Below are 24,175 nucleotides of genomic sequence, written 5' to 3'. Positions count from 1 at the left end.
CATATACCCCGGTGCCATACATGCCGTAACATGCAAGGTTATCTGCCTACAACAGCTTACTTATACTACATGCACGGCCAAGCAAAGAGTATGACTGTATATTCCATGATCGACATCACATGTGATGTACACGAATTAATTTTTCTATACTATAGCTAGCACCAAGTGTCAAAAATTGCAAAATTACATAGAATTTGGCCAAATTTAGGCAATTTTCAATAAAATTGTCAATTTCATGAAAAATTCGCTCAAATACCACCCAGCTCTAAAAATTCTCTACAAGTTAACCCTGGTACTAGTTCCAATAATTGACACTTCCGGCTCCGACCGGGAGTTCCAACAGGTGCTGTGTAATGTATTTAATTAATGTGCATTCTGCATTCACATGTACACACTTGGCCGTTGGTACAAAGAAATTGTTGCTCTGCAAATTACACATTAGTAATCATTTTTCACCACAAAATATGATATGAAAACACAAGACAGGTGAGCAATGTATGAATATAAATTCATTGCAGGGGTGGAATTTCGGCGGGAGTCCGAGAGTCGACTCTCGCAGAGACTCCCGTAAAAGTACTGTTGCGAGAGTCCATGTGGACTCGCGCTGGAAATGACCGGCTCAGCGAACTTATGTTTAAGTTCAACATGCCTTAAAACTCAAAGCCTGCAAAATATAAAGGAAAAGTCGCCAAAGATGCAATGACATATATGGAAGTGAGAGTATGATAACACATATTGTTAGTTTGTTTGTTTGAATGCATTTTACGTAGGCCTACATAATACCTTTTGGACTCCCGCAAGATTGTACAACGAGAATCTATTTACGGGAATCCATGGACTCTATCTCGCAAAACTCTCTTGCGAGAATCCACTTGGACTCCTGTGGCACTTTACGAAATTCCACCCCTGCATTGTGTAAATGTCAGTGATTGTGTCCATGTATTGTTATTGCACCTGCGAGAGCAGTTGTCAAGCTGAATTTATACTCGATCGCTGGATCACCACAGGAATTCACCTCTCAAAAACCTCTACGAGGTTGTTAGCATCGAGCACGCTGACTGGCTTAGCAATTATCAAAGTAGTTTTGTAAACCAATCAGGTTAGACGTACTTTACTGGCGGGTCACGTGGGAGTCGCATTGATAAATAGGCCTACCGTAAAAGGCCGTCGCGTTCATTGATTGGCTTACGATTAATTGCAATGAATGGTTTTTGCAACCAATCACAAAACAGGTTATATGGCGCCCCGTCGGAAATTTTGCACACGTCTATGACGTCATGCCCCAGTGCCATGAGGCTTCGCTTTTCTGCGAAAGCGAGCGAGTGGTATAAAGTCAGTTCTGTGATTTATGAAGTGCATCCACAGAGCATTTGACAGATCATTGTGAAATTTACAATTCTCAGCAACGGGATTCCATGAAATTGATGATTGTGTAATTAGTTATTCTGCAGGATCAGTAATAATTAATATTTGTTTTATTTTGTTAGTACTAGTAGTACATGGTTTTGTGGTTTTGTATGTTATGTGCAAGAGTGTTTTCAGGAAGCGTAAATTGACAGGCCTGCTGTTATGCTGGTAACTTGTCCACCTTATATTGTTCTTTGCCGATTAGCTGGACACATCACGCATGAAGTGTGATGTGTCCAGACTGGAATGGATATATACTGCACTGGTATGTCTGGTTCCATACAGCAAATATGCAGTATTTGCACTGCCCTGGTACCAGGACCCTGTCCCCTGACACAGCAATGAGAAGTATAATATATTACTGTGTGGAAGCGGCCATTGACCCTGTCATCGCTTATCCAGGAACGTTATTGATCGCATAGCCATAGAATACAATGTAGGTATGCCAGGTGACTTTAAATTTGCCATCAAAATGCATCATTTTATATATCAAATTAAAGTCCTTGAGTAATGAAAGCCAAAACTGAAAACCTTTTTGTCATAGCACTTTCCGTGGCAAAGTTACATCTTTTCAAAGATCGACTTTCATCAAAAAGATTCTGCTAGCAAAATTCCCCACAACAGCATTACTGGGGTGTTTCTAGATCTTAGTCTCATGATGATATGATAGCAGCTTTTTTTAATGGAACTGCTATCAAAATCCTCTAAAATTCCATGTGTGAGTGTCTCATCACCATAAAAAATCATTGGGTCAAGTGAAGTACAATGTATGAAACATATTTATGTAGGTTTCCTTGACCGACCTGTTCTTGAAAAAAATTGAAATTTCTAATGTATATGTACCGGTATTGTGTTTGGTCCCCGGTCTACATGTGTAGGCGAATTTCGCTGACTAGCAAATGTGTTTTAGGTTTGCCTGGCATACCTCATAGGACGCTTGTGCTGGCGACAGCTAGCTCGAGATACTCTAGCCAAAATACAGGTTTACATATTTACTATGTTACATTATCTTGCTGTATTTCAGCTAGAGCGCCAGACGACAAGCTTCCGGGTTTTTTTGGAGAACAATATATTACTGTTACATAAGGTGAAGAAAAAACCCGCCTCGGAGCCCGCCCTACTCATTAGGCCAAGTAAAAAATAAAACATGTTTCACGTCCGGGTTTTCGAAAAAAAAAAAGAGGAAGAGGGGGCTTTTTATTTTCTATTTTTTATCGCAAAATTGGTGTAAATACCCATACTTAGAGCTGTTTTAGCGTATACAATAATGCCTGGAAAAAGGAGGAGGCACTTTTTTATTTGTTGTTCTGAGAGTTACACCCCCTCTAATGATCACAAAACCTTCCTAAAGTGTTTCTTGTATCTTAACAAGGCTATAGAATGCATCCCAACTTCCTAGACATATTTTTGAAAAGTTATAACTGAATTTCAAAAATAAAAATATATTGAGGAAACCTCAAAAAGGAAGCGGAGGGGCGTGAAACATGTTTATTTTTATTTGGCCTTATTTCATTGTACTTATTCTGTCGGTCGGACATCCGGGCTATCTCTAGTCTCGGGCCCAAACTGCATGTGGCTCACGGTTTGTTGTGAACAACAGAAACCGGCTGTGAATGAGGCTACATAGTGATGTTGCTGGAGTGACATTCAATTTCGGAAAAAACTACACTCGACCATGGAATTTAATTTTAAGTTTGTCAGTATATAAACAGTAACTCAAATAAGTTTCTTTCACTCTGAAGACTTAGAAACGGTTGTTTGATTCCACTGACTATTTGCGATCGAAATTTACATTACACCAATGACAGAAATCATCAACAAAAATCGAATCAGGGACTTGTTTTCACTCGAACATCATCAACCGGAAGTGACGTGACACGGACCGACAGAATTGCAATTTGCCTCCACACATTACGTACGGTAATCAACACAAAGCTTTTGTGAGGATTAGCGAGTGGAAAAACTCTGAAAAGTGCCCAAAGTTACCCCAAATTTGGCTGGTCCGATTTGATTGAGGGACCTGTACGTACTGGAAACTTAGTTCGCAACACAAACTTAAATAACGGGCAAAACAGACACATCATTTATCGGTATGACATTTTCGTATTGGTGCTGCCCTATCTAAGTTTGCACTGAAGTGCCATCTCAGTAGGCCCCGGCAAAAAACGCAATTTTTTGAAGTAAAAAACGAGATCCAAAGTATTGAAAAGCGAGAAAAGCGAGATTTCCCACGGAAAATGGCACAAGAAGCTTTAAAAACGCCCCGAAAATCCGAAAAAGAAAACAAAATAATTCCATAAAAAAAGCCCTCTGTTGTTCAGATTCGGTCAATGACAACAGTGAGGATGTGCTTCCTTAATACTACCTTGTCGTCAGACGGCAAAAAAGTGACAAAAAATTGACCTTGAATTATGTTTTATAGTCAAAATATTCCAGTAATTCAATAAATATAATGATATTTGGCCTAAACTTGAACTCATTTGAAATGAAATGTCAGTTTTTATTGAGTTTTTATTGGGTTTTTCACTCGACCTTGTGCTTGCAATGCTGCTGAATTCTGCACTTTGGCGAAGTTGGAACTGCATTTTAATGGAATTTGGCGAACTTTTATGGCATAAAGCAACATTTTTATAGTAAGTGCACTGCTTGGAAACTTTTGTAAAAAGCGAGATAATTGGTTAATAGCGAGAATCACGGCGTGAAAAGCGAGATCGCGTTTTTTGCCGGGCCTTACATCTCAGTTTTGGTGCGCCGATGTGGATCATGTGTTAATGATTTTTTATTTATTCTGGATAAATAATGGGGTATTAATTACAATCATGACAATTACAAGCATAACTAAGTTAGACTATGCCTGGTCGAGCACCCTCACAGACCCGAACGTAGTGAGGGTGCTTGGTATGCCCGCCATGTTTCAAATCCATGGATGGCCAGCATAATGGCCCGCAAATTTAAGCTTTATGAGAAGCCTGTTTTAGTTGCAAAATGAGAACACAGAGTGGCTTATCTTTAACCCACATTCTCAATCTCTCATGCCAGAGGTTTAAATAAAACGATCCCTAACTAATTATCAAAAGATCGTAAATGTAATTTCTTGAAACGTGCCGGCGAAACGATTTGTTTACAAGTAACAATCCTTGTTCCGACACCGATACCGTTCATTCGGCTTCATTCGGCAAACCACGTGATCACTCAGGTGAACTAGGATTGGACGATCGATTGCGTGAAATTTTATTCAGCGTCTTGGAAATATTTTTCAACCACGTTGCAAAATGATCGAAATACACCATCAAGGCGACTTCGATCGGTAAGCATCATTAAAACTAAGCAATATTTAGTATTTCTTCTTTTGATTTTTCCGATAAAATTGTAGTTTACAGTTTTGATTTATTAGTTTGATGAGAGTGGATTTAAACACCAGTCCACTAGTACTAGTAGACGTTGTAATTGACAGTTTGACAGTTCCGCCGGAGGATAATGTGAATCCATAAGATGTGGCGATCAATTTCACGATTAAAATCTTTCCTTTGGGGCGATTGCCATAGGGTGGCTAGAGTGTTAATTATTTTCATTATAAATGTCGCAAAATATTAATATTGACAATAATTAATAACCTGTTTCACCTCTCCATATATTCATACATTGCTCACCTGTGTTTTCATATCCTATTTTGTGGTAAAAAATGATTACAAATGTGTAATTTGCAATCATTTTTGGAGCAACGATTTCTTCGAACCGACGGCTTAGTGTGTATGTGAATGCACATTAAACACATACATACACATACACACTATACACAGCACCTGTTGGAACTCCCGGTCGGAGCCGGGAGTTTCAATTATTGGAACTGAGTCTAGTACAAGAAGCTGTGTAATTAATATTATGACAAACATGCAACTATTTAAGCTACAGGAGCTTTGTATTTTTTAGTGCAACGTTGCACTAGCTTTTTGTATACACTTCATCCCATACCGTTGTGCAGAGCTACGGTATACGGGTTCCTCGTACTATAAACTGGAAACATCAATGCAAAGAGGTGAAAGAATTCGGAAACCATCTCTTGGCAACAGTAAACAACCATTTTTGTACTCATTTTTAAAGCTTTATGGTTTATATCAACTCTATAATTCTCAACTCACGTGTAACCAGTAATATGAGGAACACAAAAGGCGGGTCCTTTTACCTTTTCTATAATTAGAATCGTAAGTATTCAATGTTTTCTCCACAAAACGATTTTCGCCATAATCCAAAATGTATCCGACATCAAAAATGAGCATTTGCAATGCATGATGGGATACTAATTGATTAGTTATTGTATAGAGGGCGTCAAAGTAATACAAATTCACGTCAGAGGGCTTCTGTTAGGTACGAAATTGATTTAGGCTACAGGAAAATGTGTCAGCAAGAAAATTTTAAAAATTCACTCAACTGTGACTTTTACAGATTTCTAAGAAATCTGGTGCTCCTAATTCAAAGGAGGGATCTACGTCAACCAACCAACCAATGGTGGTGCGTCAAAGTAATACCAGGTCAGGCAGGCCCGTACGCAGGGGGAGTGCGGGGGTGCGACCGCACCTCCCCAAATTTGCAAAAGTATACCAAAAGTCCCAAAATTTAAGAATTTGCGAGCGTAGCGATCAAAAAAATCAGGTTTTTTACGGTTTTTTGGTCAAAAAAGGTCCAAATTTGAGGGAAAAGTCCACTTTTCACAAAATCCCCCCCCCCTTTGAAAAAAAGTCCACTTTTTCAAGATCAGCACCCCCCCAAAAAAATCCTGCGTACGGGCCTGAGGTCAGGGCTTCTGTTTAGGTACGAAATTGATTTAGGCTACACATAATTGGTTGAAATTTCCCAGTGGTCAGACAGTAGGCCTACCGTAAAATCAGGCACTTTTCAGAGTTTTTAAACCACTGCTTCCAAACAAAACCAATTATATTTCTAATTAACACTTTTTTATGACATTAGGGTTTCCCACTACACTTTGAAGTTGAAAAGATTTTTAATAATTTTGTAAGGGTGTCCTAGGGGTTAAAAATAACATGACCAAAGTTACCCCGCATTTGGGGCCATCAGAATATTACATTCCATGAAGGAAAAAAATCAGAAAAATTATTGATATTCGCTGTAGGCCTATAGGGTAAATTGGGGTAAATGGAACGCTTCCGCAATAAATCACTTTCTGTGATCGGGAGGGTAGGGCCCTCATACTGCAGTTACTGTCCGTTTTCCTATACACAATACACAGTGCTCTCACCATTGACGCGCGACATTTACAAATAGTGTATGTTAGAAGTATATTGCGTTTGCATCACTGTGTGAAAAATAACCGGCCAATATTTAATCTTTTCTCCAAACTTCTAGCAAATATGTTTCTCTAACATGACCTAAAATTACAGCTAGGTTAGAAGTTCAGAAATAGTCGCACTTTCGTAGAATATGAGTGAGGGCAAAGCATAGCTAGCTCATAGCTAGCCAACTCCCCGTGTTAATTGAATGGAGATCAGTGACCGAAAATATTGAGCTATATTGGTAACGGACCGCTCCGTTCTGAAGGATGCCACAAAAAACGGTACAAGCTACATTTAAACTATTCTATGAAATTCTAGAAAATATAGTTTTGTAACATGTCCTAAATTTTTAGCTAATTTAGGTGTTTGGAAATAGTCGCACTTTTGTGTTTTAGGAAGGATATGTAAACGACAGATAACACCAAAAATATGAAGAAATTATTTCCAAACCGTGTTAATTAAGTCAACAATCATTATGTTGCTCATTTTCAAGAATGCTGGTTAACAAAAAGCAGGCCATTGTCTCATTTCGTGAACAAAGGTCCACATACCATTGTTTTCTTGCGCGGTTTCCTTTACAATCAACATAAGCTGTATTATAGCACCTCATAGCGCTACCGCACATATAAAACCATTGTAAAACAGACACATGTGCACAACCAGAGAAGATCCGATTTAATCAGTTGAGCTGTTTCAATGAGTGTTATCTTGGTTTAATAGCTTTTAATGGGGTTTAAGTCCTGCAAAGGTCGAGATGAATTCTACTGTAGACATGACTGCATCATGTAGGCCCCCTACCGTATCCATATATGATTTTTGTTTGTTTCAATAAGTAGATAATATGTTTTACGACTTGTTTTAACAGATAAACTCCCATTTTATGCTTTATTTCTTGTACTCGGTCCAAATACATACATGATTATGGTGTTCCAGTTACCCCAACAAATTGGGGTAAATGGAACAGTGGGGTGGGTAATTGGAACAAGGGGCATGACTTACAAGGAGCCTACATTCATAGCTATATTTACATTGAAAAGACAGCAGAATATTTTATTTAACATATATTTTGTGACTAAACAAAGAAATAACAACAATAATTTTGTTTTCATGTTATTTTATAAACATGGTAAATTAGGGCCTACCACGTACAAATACACTTTCTCTTGGTACATAACAGAAATAGGCTAAATGGTTTTCAGATTTTTTAAAAATCAATAGGGAGCCTAATCTACCATGAATTAGTTATTTGTTGTATATAATTTTATAATATTTAAACCAATTAGTAAAAAAATGTACACATGTTATATATATTTGAAGTCAGTCAACCGTGTTCCATTTACCTCAAATGGATCTGTTGTGGGGTAAATGCCCGGGGTAAATGGAACACCAAACTAATTAATTAGCTAATTAGCATATTAATTTGCATGATTTCATTATTAAAATCTGCTATTTTATTGTTTAAAACATTTATGTTATTGTAGATAACAAACATAATTGCCAATATTGTATGACAACTCTCAGCACACCCTTCAAATATTTAGGAATCAATACCCTTAAACTATTAATGTTCACTGACCCGTAGCACCATGGTCAGTGACAACATTTGAGATTTTCTTCCACTCAAATACCGAGTAAACCCAAGTTAGGGGTATGAAACAAAAGCAGAACGTATGGCGTTGGGGTAAATGGAACACTCGGTATGATGTTGCCCAATTTTATTCTTGATTGAGGAAATTGTATTCTCAGCGTTCCATTTACCCCACCGTTCCATTTACCCCAATTTACCCTATGGGCAAGTTGTTGTTTTTGTGATATTTGACCCCTTGTAAAATTAATCAAGCACACATCCTGGCTCACAAATATCGATTTTTATTTTTTCCGAAAAAAATGTAAACAAAATGCTCATATTTGGTCAAAAATCCTGATTTTTTCATAAATTTTGAGGAAATTGGACATGATCGACTGTTATTTCTTCTAAATATATTTCTCAACAAATTAACACCAAATATGACTAAAAACAATATTGCTGTACGAAAATATGACCATTTCAAAAAATATATTTGACCGACCAAAGTTACCCCGCTGACCGAAGTTACCCCATTTTACGGTAACCTATTGTATGCTTTTTTTTCTTGCCATCCATCATAGTTCGGTATCTACGGGAAGTTAATGATGACCCCCACAGGACCAGAGGACTCTACCAACTCTTCCTTTCAATTTCATGGTCCTCGAGGCCTCGCACACTCCCGGGGGTGGGCACTCCAACTTTGGAGGTGACGCGTAGGCCCTATGTAGGGCTGTAAAAGACCCCCTTTTTCAGCATCGCTGTCACCCGAGGACCCCACATTTTTTTACGAACACATGCTCTGTCACCCAAAGACCCCTTATTTTTCCATTTGATCTGTCACCCAAAGACCCTTAGGCCTACAAGTTCAATTTGAACAGCAACTTTCATTTATCACTGATTTTGTTACTTATTTTGAAAAACTAAAGAAATTTGAAGCCATTTAGAACTAGAAATTCGATTTCGAGGTTTTTGTGGCACTTTTTCGGCTCTCACCCAAAGATTCCATTAAAAAAAGGTCATAATCTCACCCAATGACCCTATATTTTTTACATTTTGCTCTCACCGAATGCCAAAAATCATGCTCTCACCCAATGACCCCATATTTTTTACATTTTGGAAGTGCCAGCCCCACACCTACATCCATTTCATATTGAAGTGCCCCCCCCCCCAGGCGCACACTCAAGATGACAACTCAAGAACCGGTGCGGCACTCCGGCCATATTCAAGGTTAGCCTAAAGGTCAACACAGTGGTCAAATTTCAAATTTCAAAATATTTCGTCCATCTCGTCGGAGGACTTCAACAGATGTGAGCATCTGATCTGCTTTCCCGGGAAACTGGCTTCCTGTTTTGAGTAGTCTTATACTTCCAGTCTTCAAAAGTGGGTCAAATACGTGACTTAGGAAACAAGTGCCTTCCTCTCTATTCATGGTCTTGGTCCCCCTCTTTCTGATCTCCATCGCTTCTCGTACAAATGAGGCGCCTAAATTAAGGTGGGTGGTAAATAATTGTACATTGACGGTAAAGTATGCTTTTGTGTGCCGGCGAAGACTCAGTAACACCCGTGTCCTGTATGAGAACAAAATGTACCTTTCACTCAAGTGGGCGCTTTCACATGACATTCTTTTTATCATTTATTGACAGTAGCCTGCCTGGTAAAGCGTTAATACGCTGTCATGTTAGTTACCGATTTAATGGCGGAACCGTTTTGTCCTGAACAAGAGGTACCTCTCGATGAATAGCTTGTCGGTAAATCAAATCGGCACAAAGGAACAATTACGTTACGTAATAATAATATATTGCGCCTCTCAATATGATAGCTCCATGGCTTTGACAGTTATGTTAAGCTACATATTTGTGTATCACCCTGACAGCACCAAGAAAGAGACATGTTAGTGCAGATATAATTCCCATCATAAGGAACACCAGGTCATAGCTTTGTAATCTGTCGTAACTCAAACCTGAAAATAAAGTTTAAAAACAAAAGAGAGGTTAGACAATTATTTCAAACTATTTCAGACTTTATAAGGTAGACCTACCGTACTTGTTAGTAAAATTAGCTAGTTAGGCATATCCTATAGCTATAGTAAAAATTACTCAATTTGGACCTGCTGAAGACAACAAAAGCGGATACACTATATGCTTTATTTTGAGTCTAATGACTCTCAAAATGTAGGCCTACATGTACAGCTAGGGGTATTTTTTTTAGGGGTGACGAATTGAACATGCTCCGATTTCAAACAAAAGTATACCAAATTATCACAAAAATCTAAAGTTAGTGCATGTGCCCATGCGTTTCTGAGTTATGTGCCAAAAAGGGTCGAGGGTCAATGTTCCAGTTGCATAGGGGTCAAAAATTGAACTTAGAACAAATTGTTTGTCTAGATTCAAAAAGTCAGAAAAACAATAGCTTGACACAAACCTCCAATCCCTGTTATGTTCTGTTTACATGATAGGGTCCTGATTTTGAAATGATTAGCGATATGCAACTGGAAACTTACCCACAAATAAACCAAATTTGACGAAAATGTGGAAAAAACACTCCAGCTCTAAATCAGGTTTCTCATAACTGCGACCAAAATGTAGGCCTATACACTAAAAACAAAAATGCAAATTTGCCGCGCATCCCTGTATCGACCTTTCCACGAAGAATTCAGCCCACCGGGTTACATACCTACTAATGGAGACGATATCATGCTCCCGATGCCAGAGAATAAATGAGTCCACCCAAGTGCACCAATAAATGTTCCAACGCTACATTCATCCACAAATTGCTTGATTATCATTGTCCATACGCTGTTACCAGCACCTATCACAAATCCAGCTACAGCCGCACTAAAAGACATCAATGTGTAGGTATTAAAGTAGGAATCAAATATGAAGAGCCCTGCATTAAGAGCAGAAAGTAATGCAAACATATCCCTGGAATCCATGATGCCTTTGTCTATAATTGGAGCATATGCAATACGTCCAAATAAGTTACAAAGGCCAGCTACTGTAGATAGATATGCGGCATTTATTGGGCTAATGCCACGGACAATTGCATGTGGAACAAGAAAGACTGTCCAAGCAGAGTATATAATTATAAAGAAGAAAATAATGATGTCGTAAAATATAATTAATGGCTCTAAAGCAAATAATTTTACATCTAAAGACGCGAGTAGTATATCTTTAAGGGACCTTGTCTCTATGTCTTTGGAGTCATTATCATTCATTCTGAGATATCCTTTCTTTGTGCTTTCATGCTTGCTTGACTTTAAGAGAGAAGCTGCAAAGACCATATGTGCATCTATTGCCCCGATCAGTAACACAGCGCCTCGCCATCCATACTCTTCGACAAGTCTCTCAGCCATCGGAGGAATGACCATCATACCAAAGGATGCGCCACTTATGGATATGCCATTTGCCAGAGCAAAACTATCGGGAAGTTGTCGAAGACTGGTTGGATACTTGGCAGTATTGTTAGCCCATGCCCAATCCCTGCAAATAGAATGACAATAATCAGATAATTTGGTTATTATACAAAATGAGCGGTCGTGCAAAGATCCTTGCGGGACCCTCACCTTTCTACATACTAAAACGTACAATTTTTAACCAAACTTTAAAGAAGCATAATTTTATGTTAACTGAATGGGATTTACAAGTACAAAAGAAAATCCAAAAACCTGCTAAAAGCAATGATGAGCAAAACTGAATCGGCGAAGCTACCGAGGACGACATAATGATGCCAATTGCTGCAAGAACACCACCAACAATGCAAACGGAGCGAGCACCGTAATATAGTGTCAAAGCACCAGAAATAGGACCTGCAACATAATGAAAAAAAATGTTGTGTACACTGTGATTCCAGTTGGAGCTCCAGCGCAAGGAAAGTTTACAAAGCGTACACAGCGGTTCAAGAAGAAGCTTCAGAGCAGGAATGATTACATTAGTATTATACGGTGATTCAAGATGGAGCTCCAAAGTACGGGAAGTTTACATTGGTTTACTGTAATTGAAGGTGGAGCTCCGGAGCAAGGAAAATTTACATTAGTGAATTACTGTGTATACGAATGTCAAATTTCCTAAATCACTTTTTACATTTACGGAATTCTTGCTCTTGAGCATGTTGAGCTCCATCTTGTATCGCTGTGTACACTAATGTAAACTTCCTTGATCCGGAGCTCCATCTTGTATCGCTGTGTACACTAATGTAAACTTCCTTGATCCGGAGTGCCATCTTAATCACTTTGTAGACAAAATGTAAACTTTCCTTGCTCCGAAACTCTACCTTGAAATAATTTTCAACACTAAATGAAACTTTCCTTGCTTCGGAGTTCCATCTTGAATCACCGTGTACATTATGTAAACTTCTTTTTTCTTGATCTGGAGCTCCATTTTGAATTACCCCATAATTATACTAGGCCTATAGTAACTTTTCCTTGCCCCAGAACCTATACTTCTATGCATTTTCTCACCAGAAGCCTGTTCGGCAACTGCACGAGGGACTGCTGTGAGGTGCTTCTAACAGTGGATGTAAGTGTTATGTGTTCTTCAACCACTTCAATTTCCGGGTTCAATTTACTGGTGCAAGTTCATTTGATGCAAGTAAAAACACCTTCCATGCAGTTAGTTAGCTTCGATGGCTTCCTTGAACTGTTAGTGGCAAGTTTAATGGTGGTTTGAGGAAGCGCATCCTAGTTTTGTAGTGTCCTCGGAGAAAAACTGTGAATTTATATGTGTCTGATGATGAGCCGATTCGTGTGAAGCGATGCTGCTGACTGCTACAAGTAGTTCTGATTCTTGGTGTTATGTAGTTTGGTATGGGTAGGGCCACTGGCCAGTGCGTAAAATAGAGGCCGTCGAACGTGCTATTTTCCTAACCAGCCCGTCCGATGGACGACCTGAAATGTTACCACTAAATAACTAGTAGTGTTTTACCCGTGTTTTACAGGCCCCCGAAATACCATGAAAAAAATGTCCTGGTGACGTAGTAGCGGGTTAGCTGGACAATAATTGTGAAATTTCCCCACCTTGGAAATTGTGTCCACTGAATGCTACACGCTATTAAGTGTTACTTTCAGGCAGGACAGGTTACTTTTAGGAGCAGCCTGCCCTGCGGACTAATTGCTTTTTATTATACACACTGGGTATGGTTATGAGGTTATTTCTGACTTTGTAAACCATGGTGAAGCGAGGGTTACTCTGTCCTTCTTCAAGTGTAGGTATGCCAAGATCTTGTTGAATAGCACTAACGTTAGCATCCCTCTGGTATAGGAGCCGGATATAAAACGGATAACCCTTCCTTGGATTTTTAAGCTGGTATAGTTGGTTTTGTTTGTGTGGATCCCACGCGAGAGAGGCATATTCAAGTTGTGAGCGCACTTATGTAAAAGAAAGAGCTCCGGTTAATGCAGGCAGTTTTTCAAGATGGAGCTCTGGAGCAAAGAATATTTATTATAAGCTGTATCAAAATGATTGGTATCCATAGTTTCCAGTAACTATGGACCAGTCTGCCACATCAAAATGCAACATAGGATCCACATAATTTGTTAATTAATGTCATAAACACTTATGGCCAGTTCAAGAGCACCCTATGTTGAGAAGCAGGCTTGATACGGGCTGTATATACGCAGTGGTTCAAGGTGGAGTGATATTAATTGATATTGGTTGATCGATTAAATCGATTGATTGATCGACAACGTACCTATCAGAAAAAGTAACCCTCCATAAAAACCATATGCCCAACCAACCATAGCAACATCCGTGTCGAGGCCAGCTACAAGATACGGCAGAAGTACCCCAAAAGATTTATGAATTCCAACAGATAGAAAGAAGATGACAAATCGCCCAAAAAACTATCTTCCACCGAAAAATTGTTTGGTATCTATTGTAGTCCTTGCCTGTCATGTTCGAATATCTGGGCATTGGCGCATATAGACTATACAATTACTTCACGACTATTAAGAAAGAGAGAGAGAGAGAATATTATAAGCTGAAAAGCAATGTTGTTCATGTTAGCATTCACGAAAAAGATATCAAGCCGAACTCCATACCTACACCTATTCATCTTTGCAAACTAAATAAAGTTAAACAAACAGGCATGCAACGTAAGTATAAGATTCGACGTGTACACACACACCCCTGTTTGTAAATACGTTCAAACGAGGACCTCGACTTTAGAAGGATCTAACCGAGGACTTACACACCCGTTTTTAATCGACACACCGTGGACCTCACGCAAACACACCAGGCAACTTACTATCCAACTGAGACCCGTCCTATACCCGCTATGGGGGACCTATCTTATATGCTATCTTATATGCATATTTGCATCATTTACGTCATCCTGGGCATAGTTTCAAAACGAGGACGTCCTCGTTTGGAAGGTGTGTCCTCGTTTTACGGTGTGTATCCATATGTAGGTCCTCGTTAGACGGCATTTACAAACGCACCCCCACCCATCCCCCCACACACATCCTCATCAAAAGAACTCTAATAATTATAAAGTTAGTTTTATATTCAATACAGTAATCGCAAACACCAACGCACTAGACATTCATAATTCTATGGCGCATGTTGCTTACACAAAACTATTATATATGCCCAAAAATATTCCACGTCGGTGATTCCATCTAACCAAATTGAGTTTTTCTGGTTGATAAGATTCAATTTTATACTATTTGTCATTAGACATTAATTTTCACTTGTTCTGATCTTTACCTCTGTTGATGTGTAGGCCTACATGGAATATTCTAGAAATTCTAGAAAAATGCTAGTAAACAATCATACAAAATATAAACCACTAGAATGATCATGTATTCAACAAGATAAAGGGGTGGCGCTATTACAATAATCATGTTAGGGTCCCTACATAGGGACTCTAAACCATGTACACAAGTGGGGGGAGTAGTGTGTCTCATGACGTCATTGGTCAATCACCTGACAAAGTGAACGCAATATTGTCTTTCGGGAAATTTTTCGCACTGTATGCCGGGGATGTATATCGTAACAACATAGCCTATGTCTTTTGTCCAATTGCAAAATTTTGACCCGTACGTACTGACACAGTACTGGACTACTCCAGGTAGTCTCGTTTCAGACGGCTTTGTGGATCCGTCGCCAAGTAAACTATTCAGTATGGGGCAACTCGGGCAACACGCAGCCTGGAACCGAGAAATGAGAGGGTTGCCAGTTTCAAGTTCACTGCATGCACGCAGCATTTCGGATGATCAGCAGAATCAGCTGTGCACTTCGCGTGAAATGTAACCCTACATGTACGGTGATGTACGCATGAGCCATGATAAGGAAAGTTAACTTAGAAATCCAGGAAAGGAAATAAAGAAACATCTCCATGCAGAAAAGAATATTTTGCCTAACTAGCTTACAGAAAGATTCCAGATCAGTTAGGTAGACATAAATACCTAGGGGGGCACTTAACACAAATGACCATACGGGTATGTTCCCCGGAAAGACCCCTGTTTGGTTTCGCAGCTCCGAAAGACACCCTATATTTGACCAAAATAGAGCTCTGAAAGACCCTTGATTTTGATAATTTCAGCTTAAAAGGACCCCAAAATCGCTCATTCCGCATATTTCTGGGGTTTTTTTTAAAGGCAAATCTCAACCAGAAAACCAAGAAAGACCCTTGATTTTGACTGTTCGCAGCTCCAAAAGGTCCCATTTTGACTTCTTCGCAGCTCCGAAAGACCCACCACCTCCTAATTCCGGGAACATATACCCACCAAAATTGTTTGCTGTGCCCCCTCTCCCGGGCCTAAATGCTGCATGCTAACATCAACATGGCTTGCCTAAGGCTAACATGCATTGGAAGGCAAGCAGTCATGTCGTAAACTTTAGGCTAAGCATGATCCCTGAGTTAAATATTTGATTACTTCCGTGATCCGGGTACCTGCTGGTACGTCTCAGTCCCCTTCTACACGGCAATATGACCAATGGGTCGACTGTTTTGTTGTCAAGACCGTTGACAAAGCCGTGCTCAGTCAATCACTCAGCGTGATTGTTTATGCCTGTGTACACAGACCACGGAAGTAATAATAAGTTAACTGTAGACTTTATAAGGTTCGCTCATGCTTCACTGCATCTGATATGTCTGCGTTGTGGTTTGCAGTGGATTGCAAACAGACCTCATACTTCTCGACTTTTCAAAAGCATTTGACAAAGTTCCTCACCTTCGTCTTCTCCAAAAGCTCAAATATTACGGCATTCATGGTAGCCTGCTCACCTGGATTGGCAACTTCCTTCAAGTTCAAGGTAGAGTTCAGCGAGTAGTCCTGGATTGGAATCCTCAGATCAAGCTCCTGTATCATCCGGAGTTTCCCAGGGAACAGTGCTGGGCCCTGTTCTTGGCCTACATAAATGACCTGCCAGACTGCATCTCTGAAGACTCCCAGGTCAGATTGTTTGCCAACGACAGTGTGATATACAGGGTCATCAACAACACTGATGATACTTCTCAACTCCAACGGGACCTGGACGCACTGCAGGACTGGGAACAGAAATGGTTGATGGAATTCCACCCAGGAAAATGCCAGGTTCTCCATATCACCAAACGTCGCAATCCCATCATCTCAATATACTCAATTCATGGTCATCCACTAGAGGCAGTTCCATCAGCCAAGTACCTGGTGTCGAGCTTCCCAACAAGTTGTCTTGGAACAAACATGTCGACAACATCACCAAGAAAGGAATGAGATACCTTGGCTTCCTCCGTCGCAACCTGAGCAAGTGCCCTCGAGACATCAAGACCACCTGCTACAATTACAACACTATTGTTCGTTCTACAGCAGAGTATGCCAGTTGCGTTTGGGACCCTCACACACAGAGGAACTCAGTCAAGGTCGAATCCATCTAGCGCAGTGCTGCACGGTATGTCATGGGTGACCACTCCAGAGAAAGCAGTGTCACCACCATGCTTGAGGAGTTAAAGTGGGACTCCCTACAACATCGCAGAGCCACCGCCATTCAGGTCACCATGTTGTATCGTATCACAAACCAGCTCATAGACATTCCAGACACTCATCGCATACCTGTTAAAACACCAACTAGAGGGAACAACAACAACTATACCCGACACTCGTACAACTTTACTGAAGGGAACGTTCTTCCCAGACACCATCCGTCTTTGGAACTCAATATCTCAGCAAGTACCCAGCAAACATAAAAACGTTTTAAAAACGTTTCAAATAAGTTATATTTTGGCTTTTGGTTTAGGTAAAAAAGGTCATGAAAACGTTTTTAAAACGTTATTGAAAATATTTTGGGCAAATATTTTCGCAAAATATTTTTTCAACCCCAAATATAACATTCTGTTTAGAATGTTTTGTATCAAGTTTTCAAGAATGTTTTTGGAATGTTATTAAAACGTTTTTATACCTTTCATATAACCCGACATTTAAACGTTTTTTGTAAAACATTTTTGTTTGCTGAGCAGTAGATTATCAAAAAAAGTTTTTAAGGTTATGAAAACGTTTTATACTCTTAATATACCCTTTATATAACCCGACATTTAAACGTTTTCTAACAACCTTTTGTAACATTTTGCGAATGATGTCGAAAACGTTTTGTGTTTGCTGGGTAGTTGATTCACCATCTGTCGACGTCTTCAAGACCAGGGTCAAGGACGTTGTCTTCAGCTAAGCCACCTTCCAGCCTGTTTGTAACTTGTATATAGTATCTTTCTATGCCTTTGAGTCTCATGCCTGTTATGTGTTATGTGAAGGATATTTAAACAAAGGACAGCCGATTAATAGGGTTATAACAGGAAACACTGTGAAATGTATGTTAATCAGTAGTTCATGGTTCTTAGGTGCTGGAGAGAAGAAAATACGCGCTAAAGGCAGAAGTGAAAGCCAATACTGCTGATTGATTGTCTTGTCGACTCAAAGAGGTGGCAGACTGAAATATCTCCATCAATGAGACTGCGGTATTTTGCTGGACTAACTGTAAACATAGTGCATTATCTGACTGCCAAGTGCATGCATGCGGCAGATAGTTTGCTCAAGTGATCGCTGACTTATACCAATTTGAATGAGAAAAGAGAGAGTGAAGGTCCTAATGTCCAAATCTATTGATTATTGTTTATGTTCTGACTTAGATCTTTCAATTGTCCCGCGGCCTACTTTGATCCAATGCAAGATGAGAACTTTCGATTTCCTTTGATGAATTATGACTGCGTCCATGAGAGAGGTTTCGATAACGTTTTTGCGTAACTAAATGAAAGAAATCTTCAAAAAGTAGAGTGTTTATTGAACAAATGAGTTCATATCTGAAGTGATTAGTAAGTTAATAAGACTACCAATTGAAGAAACGTTAAAATCATATCGTTAGTCATGTCTAATTTCCAGTTTCATTCCGATGTTTGTATCGTAAGAGATTAGTCAATGAATACTTCCAATAAATAACAGTAAAAACGTTTTGTGTTGGCCTAAAGCGCAGATTGGACAGCAGTATACACGAAGTATTAGTCTTCCACACGATTAGACAGTGCCAGAAGCGCTGATGAGTTAGATTGAAGAACGTACACGAGTCTTCAATTTCCCAAGAAAGCATTTGACACAGAATTGTTACAGATGCTTGTGAAATTATGATTGAAATAAGACCAAACATTTAACCATAGCTGAATGATGTAACTGAAGGTGCTATAAAGTTTGTTTAACACTTGTGCCGCCTAATCGGATGTGGAGATCCGGGAAGTCGGGGTGTAGCACTTGCTAGTTTTCAGAATTATCGAGTAAACTGAACTGTAATATCAAGAAAGAATTACTGACACTGAAAACAGTGATATAATCAAAATAATTATGATATTTTGAAATTCGCGCTAATAATGATACAAATTTGATGGCAAGTTATTAAATATTGATATTTTTGATATTTAACAGTCCTCGAAGTAAACTTTATCAATCGAATATGTACTTAAAGGTGGTGGGTAACCTGATTGACAGCCTAATCCCCAACTTTATCCTATCAAAAATGCGGATTTTGGTATCAGGTGGAAGCTCATATTTTTCTCATTAACATACTGAAATTAGCTAGCGTTCCAAATTGGTATATTTCCGAAGAAATCGTCAAAAACCTGTCGAATTAGTCTCAACTGTGGTATACCACGTTTTCGACTAATTCAGCAGTTTTTTGATAATATCTTCAGAAATACACCGATTTGGAACGTCTAATTTCAGTATTTTAATGAGAAACATAGGATTATTTGATATCAGAAGGACATTCTTCGTTTTCAGAATGCAATTCGATATGTCTGATGTGCTCTCATGTCTCACAAAAAATACTGAGCAAACTTTGCTATCCGATTCCCTAAGAATTTTGTCACATACTAAATGCATGGACATTTTATTAAATTTATGAACCTGAATATATGATTGCTTTTTATCTATAACATTGGCGGGCTTCCGTCATAAACATAAAACTGCAACGCACAGCTGGCTAATTGCGCGCTGTAAAAAATATTTGCATATTTTTAATGTAAAAAATATTTGCATATTTTTAACAAACTGTTAAGTCTACAGTTCCAGTGATATGATGATATGATGGGGTGCATCAAGTAATGAAATATTTTATAGCAGATTTGGACTTTTACTTTTCTCCAATTTTCCCTCATGCTATGAGGGGTAGCCCTACATTACGATACGCCCATTGTTCAGTTTAATTCCTTGTAAAGTATATAAGAGCATCGGCAAATTTTCATGAACTTTTGTGACGTGTCATGTCAAAAAGAGACACTTTTGGGCAGGTCATCAATTTTGATGCTTTTACATATATTAAATATAGACATATTTTGCTCCACAACGCCGTTTCCCCCAATGAAATCGGACATTCCAAAGCGAAGATATTGCGTTCGTTAAGTTATAAGAAAGAATGCACAGTTTACCAACCCAAAGTGTTACAATTAAACAAGACAACAAATAAATACAAATCCGGTCCGATACACAACCCAAATTGAAAAAAAAGCAAGGGAATGTGCCGGCATGGGAATCGAACCCATGACCTTCCGATCTCTAGACGGACGCCTTATCCATTAGGCTACCAGCTCCCACTGATAAACGGTGGTTAAAACTGGGTCTAATGTTGGCAGTCGAGGTATAGACGAATCCAACGAGCCAAGTCATGGTCAGGGTTTGGTCGGACATCTTTGGGTAGCCGCTAGCACCAACCTGGTGTTTTGAGCGTCCAATTGTGCAAATAAAAGCCGCCTAACATCTAGAGAAGATGCAAGGACGAGGAGGGTTGATAGAATAATAGCTAATAATATATATAATGGAGATAATTCCGCAGGTAATCTCGTCGCATCTATTCATACATAGTCCTTTTGTTTGCAAGTACATCAATGCATAGATACCGTAGTTAATCCGATTATTATGTCACTTCAACAGCGAATAGACCAGCTGTGTGTTTTGTCGAAGGGAACTGTATTGTGTTGTAAACTTTAATCTTTCTTTTGTCTACATGTGTTTTTGCGGAAGGTGTAAAACGGGTGATGGAATGCAGTTTAAAATTTCTGCCAAGGCCGAATCATTTCACATTTTGAGTGCATTGTAGCCGACGGCTACCCAACTAAAGGCTGCTAGTCAGGTGTAGGAATGCGTGAATTTGGATTCCTCTATAAATACACACAAACAAATATTACGTAAGTACACAAGTGAAGGAGATCATTACTGATGCTTAATCGTTTCCCCAGTATAATATAAGTAAAGTAGGTAATAGGGATACGCATCCTGCACAAGAACAAATAAACACAATGGGGAACGATTGCTCGCTACGAGAGGAAACTGATTATATTAGAAAGAATGAACAGTTTACCAACCCAAAGTGTTACAATTAAACAAGACAACAAGTAAATACAAATCCCGTCCGGCACACAACCCAACTTGAAAAAAAAGCAAGGGAATGTGCCGGCATCAGACGTGGTCTAATTCTGCATAAAACCGGGCCATGTTATTTCTGTAGATCTGCTGCGCATTCAAATTGCGTTGTATTGCATCGTAATTTCATTTGTGTCCATGCTAATTATGTTTACACAACACGAACTCGCGTGTTTTCAAGCAAATTCGCCGATAATACTAAAATAGGTGATCAAAAGCGATCGGAATGTTACAAAAATACAGATCGCATTCAGCTTACTTCATACATGGAAATAATATGAGATGATCTTTGGAAAAATACGGCATAATTTGTCATGGTGCTTGCGAAATGCCATGCAGTAAAACGTTGCAGCAATTCATGATTGACTTGTAACTAAAAATCGACGTGTCGTTCGTATCCTCCGCTGTCAATTTCTTATCCACTCACTAATCCTCACAAAAGCTTTGTGTTGATTACGTAATGTGTGGAGGCAAATTGCAATAAGTACAATGAAATAATGAGGGCGGGCTCCGGGCAGGTTTCTTCTTCGTCTTACGTAACAGTATTGTTCGGGTGTTTATAAACCAAGGATTGAAAACCGAGGATCGAAAAACGAGGATCGGAAAACGAGGCTGTGGTAAAATACATAGACAAGAATCCTCGTTTTCTAAAAAAAACCGGAAGCTTGTTGTCTGGCGCTCTAGCAGAAATACAGCAAGACAATGTAAGATAGTAAATGTAAACTTGTATTTTAGCTAGAGTATCTCGAGCTAGCCGGCATGGGAATCGAACCCACGACCTTAGGCTACCAGCTCCTACTGATAAACGGTGGAAGGGTTTCAGGCGCTAGCGCCCTAAAAAAGCAGAACACTTTGATGTATAGTACCATTTTTTCACAACAATTTATGCTTTATCAAATTTTTCCGCCCTTATTTATTTACTAATTCTTTTTGCCGCCCCCTTCGTTTTTGCCGCCCCTGTTTTTGCCGCCCCTTCTTCTTCCGCCGCCCCTTCATTTTGACCGCCCCCTGTTTTCAGATGATGGTGGATGCGATATCGCTATTTTAGACGTCGCCATTGGATTAACACATAATCATGAAATCTTCACAAACAATTCTAAATTTGTTATGTGGTGTCAAAGCAAAATTATCTTACTCTAAAACCGTTGGGGTTCTGCAAAGTACCCCACTGCAAGTATGTTAATTGTCCATTTATAATCGCTAACCGTGTATTGTGAATGGGGCTGTCAGCCCTGTATCTTCGCCAGCCTCGTACGTCCGTGTTGCGTGTCCTATGCCGCCTGCTGTTTTTACCCCGGGGTGCTGGCGCCCCCAAAGCCCCCCTCAAAATACGCGCATGCCGGACCCTTTATCAAAATATTGGGGAATTTATCCTCCCACCATCCCCTTCACCGATTTCAGGTATGAAGTGGAAATACTCACAAGTCGGTAGAAAAGTATCCTTTAATTCGATGAAATTTGAACCAAAATCCACAGTGCTTTCGCTTAACCTTAACTAGACTGGTGAAATACGGTGTACGTTGTGCTCACATGGATTTCCAACTGCAAAACTAATTGCTGCGTGCATGAATATGGCACTCCGTAAGGTTTGTTATAAAAGCAGAACAATTACGTCATTTCTATGAGTATGACATCGTCGAGATGCGTGAGATGTGATTGGTCGTGTGTTCCTTTCGGTGCTCAATCTGTAGCAATGAATTTATGTATAGAAAAATAAACCCATTTAGAAGGTAACTATATCCTTCCCCTTAATGAATGACCATTATTCTAAAAAGTGTTACCGTGTGCGGTGTGCCAAATAAAAAAAGCATTGGACGCAGATTTCTGCCCATTATAAGAAGATGAATCATATGAATTTGAAGTAAACATCTCAATAAAAGTAACTACCCCCCCCCCCCCTAAATAATGACCATTATTCAAAAACGGACGATTGTATTACAAATCTGTAAAATGCAGCAATGACATATGGACCCTTAACGGGATCCGTAACGGGATCCGTATGCTTCCTTCTGTTCATCCATACCCAGTGGGCACAGGTTAGGATTTCGACGTTGTATCAACGTTGATACAACGTCGAAATCTAACCTAACCAGATTTCAACCTGATTTCAACCTAGAGATTGGTTGAAATCAGGTTGAAATTTCAACGTCGATACAACGTTGAAATTTCAACCTGATTTCAACCAACTTTCAATGCAAAAAATTAAGAAGGTTGAAATCAGGTTGAACTTCAACGTTGATACAACGTTGAAATTTCAACCTGATTTCAACCAATGTTTCAACGCACAACTTAATGGCCTTTTAATACATAAAATATTATTAGGACGAAATAGGCCTATGCTTAGTATATTAACATGATTAAAGTAAATTATATCCATGCCGCATGATCTCCCGATTTATACCGTACTTCCGTTTCTCTTCTTCAAAAGTGGCCCGCCGCGGCGTTCACTACCTCCAACAAGCATGTAATGACTTACGCGAAAACACCGGGTGGTACGGGGTATGCTATACGGCCCCGTCGCCGCTCAATTGGCGGGCTGATGTTGATATGGGAATTCCTACAACTTGGTGGAAGCTGGTGCGACAAACACTTGTTGGGGGATGCAAAAAAAAAGGGGGGGGGTGCTTAAAAGTTTAGGCCCTTCTAGTGGGGGGGGGTGGCCTTGAAAAAAATAAACTAAAAATTTTTCTGTGAAAATTGAGTTTACATGATTTTCGATGGGATTTTTATGTCAAAAAGGGGACCCTGAACTATTTGAGAACTGATAATTTTTTTTGCATCAGACCCCCCTAACAAGTGTTTTTGAACGGTCCCTAATAGGCCTATTGTTATTTCGCATAATCTTTTAACCATTTTACTAACCCGTGATATCGCCCCGGGGTAATGCCCTGGTATTGCCTCGGCGTAGCCGGCGTCAGAAATGCAGAGGTCGGCACCCATACTCCGGGTGTGGAGTGAGTGGGCCGTACGCAGCGGTCATGTAGTCGGGCCCCTAGCCCCTGGCTGGAGCCGGCATCATAGGCCTCTATGTTGTCGATCATA

At 39.5% G+C, this 24,175-nt stretch overlaps 2 protein-coding genes and 1 non-coding gene across 3 annotated transcripts in view; all 3 read right to left on the bottom strand.

Moving 5' to 3' along the window:
• Nucleotides 1-5,672, bottom strand: part of LOC140138156 (uncharacterized) — a 113,700-nt gene extending 108,028 nt beyond the window's left edge. The window contains exon 1 of the mRNA XM_072160089.1: nucleotides 5,547-5,672. The gene's annotated coding sequence lies outside the window, so the exon portion shown is untranslated. The remainder of the gene's footprint in view (nucleotides 1-5,546) is intronic.
• Nucleotides 5,673-9,459: 3,787 nt separating this feature from the next.
• Nucleotides 9,460-16,570, bottom strand: LOC140138280 (monocarboxylate transporter 12-like). Its single transcript, XM_072160193.1, has 5 exons — nucleotides 16,433-16,570; nucleotides 13,948-14,098; nucleotides 11,938-12,067; nucleotides 10,936-11,741; nucleotides 9,460-10,222 (listed from the first exon to the last, which is right to left on the bottom strand). Exons 1-5 carry the CDS (start codon nucleotides 16,568-16,570, stop codon nucleotides 10,104-10,106), a joined length of 1,344 nt encoding a protein of 447 aa, XP_072016294.1. The 3' UTR covers nucleotides 9,460-10,103.
• A 3,660-nt stretch (nucleotides 16,571-20,230) lies between these two features.
• Trnas-aga (transfer RNA serine (anticodon AGA)) lies at nucleotides 20,231-20,304 on the bottom strand. Its single transcript has one exon. It is a non-coding gene; the product is annotated as a tRNA-Ser (tRNA).
• Nucleotides 20,305-24,175: the final 3,871 nt, after the last annotated feature.

The sequence above is a fragment of the Amphiura filiformis genome, chromosome 17, assembly GCF_039555335.1.
Source record: "Amphiura filiformis chromosome 17, Afil_fr2py, whole genome shotgun sequence".
NCBI lineage: Eukaryota > Metazoa > Echinodermata > Ophiuroidea > Amphilepidida > Amphiuridae > Amphiura > Amphiura filiformis.
This window is presented reverse-complemented; position numbering and strand designations above follow the sequence as displayed.

Excerpts from the sequence above, each read along its gene's own strand:
- LOC140138280 (XM_072160193.1), bottom strand. The coding sequence starts at position 16,570 with ATGATACAGGAGCTTGATCTGAGGATTCCAATCCAGGACTACTCGCTG. Across the intron at positions 14,099-16,432 it reads AGCTTTTGGAGAAGACGAAG|TTTTTTGGGCGATTTGTCAT; the intron begins GTGAGGAACTTT and ends GGTGGAAGATAG. Across the intron at positions 11,742-11,937 it reads ATTCAGTTTTGCTCATCATT|GGATTGGGCATGGGCTAACA; the intron begins GCTTTTAGCAGG and ends TTCTATTTGCAG.